General features: G+C 35.4%; 1 protein-coding gene across 3 annotated transcripts in view; it reads right to left on the bottom strand.

Annotated features, from left to right (window-relative positions):
- Positions 1 to 10902: 10902 nt before the first annotated feature.
- LOC113053003 (zinc finger protein 385B-like) overlaps positions 10903 to 12238 on the bottom strand; it is a 116021-nt gene continuing 114685 nt past the window's right edge. For 2 of the 3 annotated variants that reach the window (XM_026217582.1, XM_026217584.1), the window contains one exon: positions 10903 to 12038. In XM_026217582.1, coding sequence (XP_026073367.1) covers positions 11826 to 12038 — 213 coding nt within the window. In that variant the 3' untranslated portion in view covers positions 10903 to 11825. The remainder of the gene's footprint in view (positions 12039 to 12238) is intronic. The other variant, XM_026217583.1, reaches the window with a different exon arrangement.

Genomic DNA, 12238 nt, shown 5'->3' with positions numbered 1-12238 from the left:
CCGAACTCCCGAACTGACTCAAATGATTCGCGAACCGCTCCGAACTCTCGAATTGATTCAAATGATCCGCGAAGCCGCTCAGAACTCCCGAACTGATTCAAATGATTTGCGAAACCGCTTTGAACTCGCGAACTGACTCAAATGATTCGCGATCCCACTCCGAACTTCCGAACTGAAAAATCTGCCTAGGGCACCAACTCCCAGAGGGGGCACCATCCCAGTTGCTCCAAAAAAACAAAAAAATCTTCCTTCATTCTCCCATCCGCGCTCGCGACCGCTCGCACCTCATGTTTGCGGCTGAATGTTCATAACTGATGGATGAATCCAATCCAGTGAAGAGAAAAGAAAAGTAAAAGTAAAAAAAAAAAAAAAAAACATAGAGTTGGCACAAATCATTGTTATTGTAGCCATGGTAACTGCAAATTAACCATGGTTTTGTTACTTCAAATAATAATTTACAAAGTATTAATATAGGCTACTGTATTTTTTATTTTTTGCTATAAAAAGAGACCTAAGCCATCAATAGCCTTTAAAATGACTTAAAATGCATTATATAAAAAAATTATGATGCAATAATGATTGGTTAATAATGACACTGTTACAATACATAATGTAGGCAAATACAAAATAAACAATTTATGTACATGTTATTACAAATGCCATGTGATTGCTACTGTTACACTTACAGGACAATCAAATCCTTGTTTAGGCTACTGACCAAACATTTCATTCAAATATTCACTTAATCTTTCATTTTTGGACACCTTTTTGCTATAGATGACACAGCCTTTATAATTTATTTTGCTATAGATGGCACAAGCTTTATAATTTCTTCAACAAAAAAACGTTCATATCACAACCCTTACAAAAATAAACCATGGTTTTATCATAGTAAAACTGCTTAGTTTCCTTTTGCATGATTTCTGAATGCTTGAGACTATAAAATAAATTAGAGTCATAATAAAGTTATAGCCACAGGGAAATGTCGAGAGCTACAATTGTGATTTGTAAATAATACAATTTATTCATTTAGTTTTTTATTTGATTAAAGTTCTATTTTCACCCCTATAGTAGGTGCTTTTTTCCATCATCATATTTGAGGAAGGGGGACACCACAACAATACAATCCTGTTTAGGGCACCCATTTGGCCAGCAGCGGCCCTGAAGGTGTTGTTGATGAGGCTACACATGTGCACGTCAGCGCACTATGAGAGGATTTCACCATTTCATTTGATAAAACTATCGTCATTCATTCGTATCGTATACACAGACACAAACTGCAATGTCTTTACGACAACCTGTCAAAATAAAATTTCGGTATAACTTGAAGAAATACAAACAGAACTATAGTACTATTGCACAGTAGAGTCAAGTAGGCCTATTAGATAATAGAAATAGTTTATAAAAAAAAAAAACACACAGAAACTCAGTCTACAACTCACCAAAATAAAAGTTTGGTCTAACTCAAAGAAATGATGTAAGAAATTGCTTAGTAAAATATACTTAAAAAAAGATATACTAAAACATTATTTTAAAGGAATATCACACAAGTTTTCGTAGAAGTTTTAATTTAAGCTTGCCAAAACAATAACACCATATTTTTCAAAAACAATTTCTAAAAGTACATTTTTATTTGTGCCTATAATGTTTATTTATTCATTATTATTGTCAGCTAATAAAGCTATGCTTCAGGGACCATATTCATATAACATCTAAGGCTAAATGTAGCTCTTGACTGGTTGAGTTAGATGGTGATGAACACTAAACAGTAGAAAATCAGTTGAGTCTCCCCATCTGTAAATGTAATTGGCTGTTAAAATCTTGTGTTTCTTATAATAAATTGACATATTGATAGCTTGAACCTTTTATAATGCTCTTAATTACATGTCGATGCATACTGCATGCATTAGTGAGTGTGGTGGTGCTTATGGGGTATGGTCACTTATTCTTTATATGAACTGTTTCAAATGCTAGACGTTGATTGCATGAGATTAAGTTTGTAAATGGCAGCCTGTGTCCTTTTGTAGTGTGCACATTTATCATCAATCTGTGATAACTGTGACTAAATTCAGTACATATACGTCTGCCATATGTTGCCACCCCTCAAAAATTCCTGACCCCTTCTCGCCACCCCATCAATATTTTTCTAGATCCGCCTCTGGTCCATCCCCTACCAGCGCCGCGGCCAACGAGAGTGATGCGCCCGCTAGAGGAAGCCGCCGCCCCTCGCGCCCCGGACAGAAGAGGGGAGCGCGTGCGGCCCCCTAGTATATATATATACTAATATATATATATATATATATATATATATATATATATATATATATATATATATATATATATTAGTAATAGTATTAGTATAATAATCATTAAAGTAAAGGACTTTTACAGTGTATGAGTTTCTAGTCAAATATGTTGATTATACATTTTGCACATATTTGTTTGCAAATATATTATTTGGCATGTAGAATCTAGAAGTTCATGCTGCACCTCTGGCTTCTCTATTTTAAACTCAACACGTTTTCTTTGGAATACTGGTTACTGGCATGGGAAGTAACAATTTTTAAAAAGAAAACGGCACAAAAATGAGCTATTAGATTTTGATAAAGGATTCTGTATAGTGTTTTGTGATTGCTGTTTTGTTGCCTTACTTTAAAACATTAATTGCATTCTGTTTAATCAATGACAGAAATCTACAAAACATGTCACAAAGTTAGGATAACGTATATTCAGAGAACTTTATCCTTTGCATTGACAATAAAAGTGGAAATGTTTACATTTACTACATTTTAATTTAGTCATTTAGCAAATGCTTTTATCCAAAGCAACTTACAAATGACTTACACACAGATGATAGCTGACTTTCCCTTCAATCATAATCACATGCTGTTCATTACTCTCTGCCTTGTATCCTCATAACTGATAATCAGTTAGTGGGACTGACAAGCAGTCAAAAAACCCTTTTGCTAAATGATACAATAAGAATAGACGTGACACTTGCACTTCTCAACAATATTGGCTTAAGATGAAAACATGATGTTGTGAATTGTAAACAGTAATGCAAGAGGTATTTGCAAATTATTTTGTGGTGAATTTGGGAAATATGCTTATTTGCACTGAATGCTAGTGTCAATAAAGAGTATTAATAAACACATTGTAATAGAACAAAGTAACAATGACATAAATATCATGCTTTAACTGATAACAGACTAATTAAAATTCCCTTGAAGATGCATGAAAGGAAAATTTGGATAAGTGGACCCACATCCTTTGTTGTGTTGGTTCCATAAATAGAAGAACATGGATAGATTCAGTTGCTATGGTAATAATATTAGCTCAGAGTAGCCTAATTATTGATGTTTTAAAAGGCGTAGAAAGATGCCACTAGATGTCTCTGTTTGCTCACTGAGTCACTGTAAATTGGAAACTGTTCTGGCTTGACACCTGTGCAAAGATGAATCCTTTGCCTACAACTGTGGCCAGGAACCTTTTTTGACCAGAGCCTTTATTTATTTAATTTCTTTCTTTCAATTTTTGGTTTTCCACTATATATACAGTGGCATGCAAAAGTTTGGGAACCCCTTGTTGAATCTGTGAAAATGTGAATTGTTTTAACAAAATAACAGAGATCATACTAAATGCATATTATATTTTTTTTAGTAGGCTGTCCTGAGTAAGATATTTTTAATAAAATGTAACCCAATTCCACGGCAAAACCAGGGGAATGTTAACGAATATTTAGAACTTTAGAAATATTTGACGTCACGGAGACTGGTTGCGTGATTTTGACTGCTTGTCCGTGTTCGAGTCGGAGCGATGAAATAGGCATTCAGTTCTATTTCGCACAAATTCGCAGCTTATTGCATATTAATATTTCCTTTTAATATACTTTAACATACTTTCTCTCATTCCTCCATGTTTATTTATTAATAACTTCAGTCAGCCCTCCCACTGAAAGCTGCACTGATTATCATGGGTAAATAGGACACATTTTGATGTTTCGAAATGTCTCTTTTCCCAAGTTTTAATACAAGGATACCTTTTTTTTTTTTTTTTTTTTTTTGCAATTTTTTCAGTGCTGTTCTAAAAAAACATTTATTTTCATAATTACCGCAAACAAGCTGATCCAAATCTTTGGGCATATGCCGCGCCTGGACATATTTGGAAACTTTTAAAGTCGACCGGAGAATTTTCCGTCACGAGTCATGACACTGGACAGTTGTATTTCAGAAGTCAGCTTTGAACAGGTTTTTTGGCCACTGGTGCATTTGCTAAATACAATTTGTTGGCTTGAATGATTTGGCAAAATAAAGTTGTTGGTCAATTAAAGCTGTTGCGGCTGAATGGGATGGCGGTGAAATGTTGTGCGGTCACCGCAGTCTTGAGACGGTTGTCGCTGGATTACACAATGATCTTTACTGCGGTTGCGGTAATGAGAGATGCGCAGTAATTGAGCTGCTGTCATGTAATTACTGCATGTCACCCCTGGGGGTATCTATCTATCTATCTATCTATCTATCTATCTATCTATCTATCTATCTATCTATCTATCTATCTATCTATCTATCTATCTATCTATCTATCTATCTATCTTTTGTAGTTATTGTAAGTTTCTCAGTAAAATTTGAAGGAAGTTTGAAACACTCACCAATAACAGCAGACTAAATGCAGTCAACAGAGGGCGCGCTCGAGCCTCTGTCTGACAGGATCCTGGCCACTTCAAATGGCCATAAAAGCACATCAGGCACGTCCTGATATTGCTGAGTTAGATGTGTTTCTAGGTCAACATATTTTGTTGACCCTGGAACAACATTTTACTCAAAAAATGTAGTCTTGACCATATCCCCACACCTAACATCTAACAACAAAGATGTTGTCCCAGGAACATGTCTCACTTGGTAAAATCAGGTTCTGCAGCACATCAGTAGCACATTTTAGTGTATTTTCAGTCAGCTGTGAATTAACACGCTAATTGATAGCAAAGAGAATTTATTCATTACATAACTGGGATTTGAGAATGCAATTTCTATACATAGGCCTGCTACAGCGGCTGTAGTAACGCATTCAAAAGGGTCAATCTCATTTTTGATAGACAAGCGGAAGCCCCACCTTACAGGTTAATGAGTCCAAAAAAACAACAACAACAACAAAAAAAGCCAGCTCAGTTAAAAGAATCACATTTTTATAGTTTATCTGCCTGTTTGTTATTAATTCCATTTCTATTTAACATTTTATTAACAGTCTTGTTTTATTTATAAGAATCTAAAATTGGCACTGAGTGGAAAATCTCTACACTTGGTTGTTATCCAGATGAATACCAAGAATTGACTTACCTTATGTTGTGTATGCTGATGACAAATCATTTGTTTTTAACACTTTTATTTAATAATGTTGAATAGAATGTAAACTACAGCCTTTATGACTTCAGACAAAATTTCTGCACTTTCCAGCATGCCCATGAGGCTCACTAATCTAATTTACACAAATAAATGGAAAATTTGCAAACAAGTCTGAATGAAATCAATTCATCCTTGTACATAGATGGTCTGATGGGACTTTAAGATGAAATGTTATGTAATTTTGTTGGTTGGCACTAAATTATAGGTCATTTTATAATGAAAACCATTGATCAGTCTTACCAAGCAAAAATAATTACATTAAAGACTTAATGACAAGAAGCAAACTATTGTGAGTAATTTCATTTATTCTGCATGAGAAATGACTTGATTTATGAGGAATGTATTAACTCACATGCATAAAAGTGTGGGGAAAGTTGGAAATGGTCAGTATTGGAACACTAGCTGGTTTGTAGCATTGGAAAAAACTTGATTCACACGAGACCCATCAAGAAAATACATTTTATAAACACATTTACGCCATCTTTATTGCTGTGAAGTACAGTTATGGTGTGATCTGAAGCAGAGCTGACTGATGTTTATTAGTAAAGAGCCCTTGTGAAAATGTTAAAGTGTCTTGCTTCAGTAAGTGACAGTGAGCTTGATTTACACTAACAGCCTTATAGTCAGTGTACTTTAGTTAGTTAACATGCTGGCACACAAGGATTTCGAGAGTGCTTATCAGAGAAAAGCTGAATACAGACAATTTCAAGTTGTGTGCTTTTGTGAGCAAAGGGGAATTGTTAGAATGAAATCAGCTTATGAAATTAATTCTTTTATGGAAGTAGCATTATGTCACAAAAGTGTGGACTCTGAGAGAAAGACTGCGAGGGTTTAGGGGACAGTAATACAGATGATGTTCCTGAGAAAAAGTCCTTAGTCTTCTCACATGTGTGTGTGTTTACCTTTGCTTCGATACCAACATAATATAATGATACTTAATATACAATTATAAAAATGTAAAAGACAGTAAAATTGCAGTCGCCTGTCAATGACGTTAGTTACCGCCCTTACTGACCTAAAAACCACATGACAACAGTGTCGTGGACAAATGCGGAATTAGCTTCGCGACACACTTCAACTAGAAAGAGATGTGTGTCGCTTGTGTTTTACTCAACAGGTGAGTTGCTTTGATTCGTATCTTTACAGAAAACATATGCTATTATAACAATCAACAGGATTAGTATTATGGGGCATATACTACAAACACAGGGCATCGCGACTCTAGACCCATGCAAGGACGCATCTGATCCATAGTCTGATCCACAGTCTGATCCATTGTCTGATTGTGTCTTTGCATTGACTCTGTATGTAACGTTAATCTACTCGCAATTTACTCGCGTAAATTGTTGAACTTGCGTTAAATCCATGATTTAACTTTCCGTCTGATTGATGGCCATCAGCGGTTGGGTAGAAGACAACAAATCCCATCATTCCATGCTCCTTCTTAGCGTCATCAAACAACGCAATTATTTTGGTAGTGCGCCCTCTAGGTGGCAGGTCCTACAACCTGTACCTTTAAGTGAAAAAGAACGCCATCTCAAAATTTACATTTACATTTCTCTGTGTGACAGTTCACATTTGTAGTTTTTCACTGTTTATATAGTTTTTTTATTAGTTTTTTTTTCCAGGTTTTATGTTACATCATATGTTGTTGAAATAATATTTACGGTTATTTTAGTGTCATGTTGGTATGGTGGCATTTTGTATTTTTTGTGTGTGACACCAGAAACGTTATATATTTTAGTATTTATCTCGGCTTGTAAAAAAGCTACTTGTAATGAACTTTAATCATGTGTCTTTCTGATCACCACCTGTGCTTTTAAGGTGGTTATCAGCATAAAATTTAACATTTTAGTAATTTGGTACATTAACATTTTTTCAGTTAATGAAATGCACTGTGTTTAACTGTATATTTAAGTTCAGTCTGTAAAACTTTTACAAGTTGTTGATTGTTTTTTTTTACCTTAAATTTCTTTGATATTTTTTTTTTTACAGTGAATATTTGCAATTAAAAGTTAAAGATTTCAAATAATTTGAACCCAAACGCTTGATTCTCCAAAGACCAAAAGATTTATCCAAAGTTTTTAGCTCCGTATGCTTTCTGTATGTCAATAATTGACTCATTGTGTTCCGCTTTTGCACCTGGAAGGATACTAAAATACACATCTGATACTAAAATGATATTTAAAGGCATTAATTTACCTCTGAATAATAACATTTACCAAATATGTCAAAGAAGGTCACAGGAGATTGCAAACACCTCCCTCGCTGGTTTCTGTTGAAGACAAATGAATTCAGTTCTTAATGAAATTCTGAGCAAACAGTGAGAATTAGCTGCCCTTCTATTTGAGGAGTGACAAAACTGCACTTTTTTTTTTACAGATTCAGCCTCCAAGGTACAATGTGGTCTCCGTGCAAAGATCTCTATGGCTGATTTATACTTGACACAAATGGAGTCTCAGTCCAGTTTAAACACAAGAGACCAAAGCATGAGCTGGACACACACTAGCTGCTCAGATAGACCCCCACTGTCACTCAAAAGGATTTACAATCAGCCGGCATTAGTGGCCACGTATTATATTACATTAGTTCGCTGCCAGCAGTTCTTTTATGTATTTTCGGATAAGGCTGGAGTGAACAGGCCGCTGAAGCCAGCGATATCCTCTGACAAAAATTCCTGTTCTTTTTTTTACACTGATTACAGAACCTACATAGACACAAGTATAGTACATGTAACTACGCAAGCATCTAACACAATCTATCCTACACTTTCATAATCTTGTTTACCAAGATTTGGTTACAGCTCAACCTGGACCCAACGACTTTGACACAAAACACTCTTTGAAAATGAGAAAATGTCACAAATAATTGGGACACTTAAAATGATCTTGCTGCTGCATCAAAAGCGCTGTATGGGTCAATGGAGAACATGTAAATTCTGTTTAACGTCTTTATATAACAAGCAAATATGTTTTTGGATGTAGGTCTTTACTGTAGATGAAACATCTGGAGAATCTTTAATCCTTTCAGCAAACCCTCTTTTTGGATCAGCAGCAGCTCTACCTTTCTGTAGTCAGAATAAAAAAGCTAAAAAGGCAAAAAGCTATTGTAGAATTGATGAGATGGGAACCTACCAATCACCTGCTCCACACAGAGCCAAGGATTTATCTGTGCACTTTCCCGGGGCATCAAAGTTACAGCACAGAATAAACCACCAAATACATTACTGACAAAGTCAACGACAGAAATTAATATTTACACTCCAGAATTGATTTTCAGGGCTTTTATGTAGGAATTATCTTTGTGAACAATTATATACAACTGAATGAACTTAACCCCATAAAGCAAATTTGTAACGCCTCTAAATGATCAACATGATCAAAACGTTGCAGATACACTCTTGTGCACAATCGACTACATGCATTATACCGTCTGATTGATAGTTTATACTTTTTTGTCTATTTAATGTAATTGTAAATACATCCTCCTTCAGGTCATGGTACATGTGTCTTTTTGCTGTGAAATCTTAACACACTTATTTTAAGTAAATGTAAGAATTAAGTATATATTTAATAATATTTCAAGACTAACACTTACTGGACTAATGTAACTTTGGTAAACTTGACTGTACTTACTTTTTTTTTTCCTCGTCTTGGTAAAAAAATCTAAGGTTTAGCTGTACATAAAAACTAGACAGCTTTGACCATTAAGCTCAGCATTTCAATATCTATAATTGGGAGATATAAAGTAACAACTTATATGCATTTTAACCTGATGTACCGTATGCTAAAAGCTATAAGTTGTTCATCTTTTTGGTCATTTTTTTCCCCTCAAATGTAGTGTCAAAACATGCAGGCTTTACAGGACTGTTAATAATGCACAATATCTTTCATTCACAATAGATTATTTATAATTAGCTTGTCTCTAGACTGTACAAATCTTTACTGGCTAGTATTTATTTTTCATCAAAATGATGTCGCAGCTCCATAATCAACAATATTCAACTCTGAGATGGTGAATCTGACAGCTACAGGTCACTATACATTGCTCATAACCAATATACTTACTACAGAATGTAACTGAACACATCAAATGTTAATAAAACACAGGAATGTATTTTTAAAAGATTTTTTTCACCCACTTTTGGTGACATCTAACCCATACCAATGGTTAATTTCCCTCCCCGGTCAACTGAGACTGGTTTTCTTTTAGCCATCCTGAAATATAACCTCTGACTTACCTCTCTAAAAGTACTGTACATGGAATGCACCAGCATCATTTTATTAATGCCAAGGGTGACATTGCTACAGGTCAGTTGAGCGTCTCTAAGCTGCTTGCACTGAGCTGGACATCTGTCAGCCAGTATTACTGTCACAATCCTAATGAAAAGCAGAGGTGAAGAGCAGTCCCATTATATCAGCAATCAGCATCCAGACGTCCTGATCTGTGTCTTATTGCATACATAATCACAGGCAAATTATCATGACAAATGAAGTTACAATATGGAAGAAATAGTGAGGTGGTGAATCAAAATGGCAAAACAAATAAATGGCACACTGTGTTTGACATTGACTACACAAATACTGTATTTTCCGGACTATAAGTCGAACTTTTTTTCATAGTTTGGCTGGTCCTGCAACTTATAGTCAGGTGTGACTTATCAAAATTAATTTGACATGAACCGAGAGAAATGAACCAAGAGAAAACATTACCGTCTCCAGCCGCGAGAGGGCGCTCTACGCTGCTCAGTGCTCCTGTAGTCTACACTGAAGACATAGAGCGCCCTCTCACGGCTGTAGTCGGTAATGTTTTCTCTTGGTTCTTGGTTCTAAATAAATGCGACTTATAATCCAGTGCAACTTATATATGTTTTTTTCCTCATCATGACGTATTTTTGGACTGATGCGACTTATACTCAGGTGCGACTTATATTCTGAAAAATATGGTATTTCTTGGTACATTGGGATGCAAAAGTCTGAAGTCACTTTGATTGGGAAATAAAAATTAAAAATTAAATATCCAAAGACTAAATATAATTAATAATAAAATTATAAAAAAACTAGAATTAAATTAAAATAAGTTATACACACACACACACACACACACACACACACACACACACACCTATAATCAAGTATATGGTGAATTAAGTTGATAACTACATTTGAAGATTCATTAATTGTATTGTTCAAACATGTTATTTATATTAGCAAACAAGATTCAAATGAGTCATTCATCAAGGAAATGAAAAACACTAGGGACTATGGGAAATAATGAATAGAGAATTAATCAAATCACACGACACTGAACTGGTTTTAATATAATTTATCAAACAAATCTCCTGCGCAATTAAATGAAGTCAAAGAAAAATGAACAGTAGAAACCACCATTAAAAAGTATCTGAAAATAAATATGAAGATGGTTCATGTGATATGGATTCACTTCACTAAACATATGAGCAATAATGATTCATGAAAAGTAATATACAGTATAACTTCATGAAGAAATCACTGAAATATATTATTTTATTGAAAATGTAGTATCTTTATGTACAGACTCTCATACATACAGACATTTATACTATGGACGGTGTAATTTCCAAAGCCAAAAAAAGATTTCTCAGTGAATGGAAATGATCTCTAAAAATACTTTACCAAATACCCAGTTCTCTTAGTGCCTCCTTCAGCTCATAAAATACAATTACTATTGCAAACTGGCAGGTAAACATTAAATACACTATGGAGAATATCAATATTTATTGATCTATACATTATTGCATCATCAGAGAGCTGCAGATGATTATAGTCTCGTGACTATTAAGGATATCACAGAGAGATGAAAGGCCCACGGTTTTCCTAATACACAAAAGAGAGTTTGTTTCATGATGAAAACAGGTTGAATCTACTTATATGACGAAAAGAGGAACCGGAACACATGTGAAAAGAAATGCTGTGTTTAGAGTTAAAATGGAAAGAGTGGACGGCACTGAAGTTCTGGTGATTGAGCTTATTGAACTACACGATACAAGACAGCACACGGGCCAAAAACTGCATCACAGGCTCCCTGACAACATCAAGCCGTTGACTGAACACGTACTGTCTTACGGTAAGATTTGGGATTGTTTCCGACAGCGTCTCAAGACATGTGCTTGTCTGGAATTGGTTGGTTGGTTGAGTTGAAAAGGAAGACCGTGATAATTCAAGTCTTTCAGGAAGCAGTTCAACACTTTTTTTTTTCTCGTTTATATTTAGTGTTTCAAATGCAAAAGCCCTCACAAAGACGACGTCCTTCCTGGGTTTTGTGACGGTGAGGACAGTTTGAGGATGAAGTTTTAATAAATACACCACTGTTTCAAGATCTGCGCTTCGGCGTACATCCGTAGTGTGGCATAGTTCGAGAAACAACTGCTCTGATGTGGGCGCTCGCTCAGTAAGGAGCAAATAAGATTGAGCCCGTGGTGGGTCGGATGGGTCCCGGAGCGGCGCGGAGAAAAGAGTGCGGAAGCGAGGCCGTCTGGAAGATGGAGGTGTTGGGACGAGCGTGGAGGGAGATGGACTGGACTGTGGTGGGGCAGAAGGTTGTGGAGAGGAAAGCTGGTGAAATGGGCTTCACCAAGTCATTCTGCAGGGCGAGTTTGGCCTGGAGGAAAAAGACAAATCACTATGTCAATAATGAAATCAGTGCAGCACAATTCATTGAAAGGACACTGATTTTATGGCCTGGTGCAAATAATAAACCACAAAAGCCTGAGACTAAGTGATTCTGTTTTATAATATATATTTGTGAAAAGAACAATAATAATAGTTTAATATTATTATTCTATAACTATTGCTATAATT

This window comes from Carassius auratus, chromosome 34 (assembly GCF_003368295.1).
Source record: "Carassius auratus strain Wakin chromosome 34, ASM336829v1, whole genome shotgun sequence".
Taxonomy (NCBI): Eukaryota; Metazoa; Chordata; class Actinopteri; order Cypriniformes; family Cyprinidae; genus Carassius; species Carassius auratus.
The sequence above is the reverse complement of the archived record's forward strand: the minus strand, read 5'-3'. Positions and strand labels throughout refer to the sequence as shown.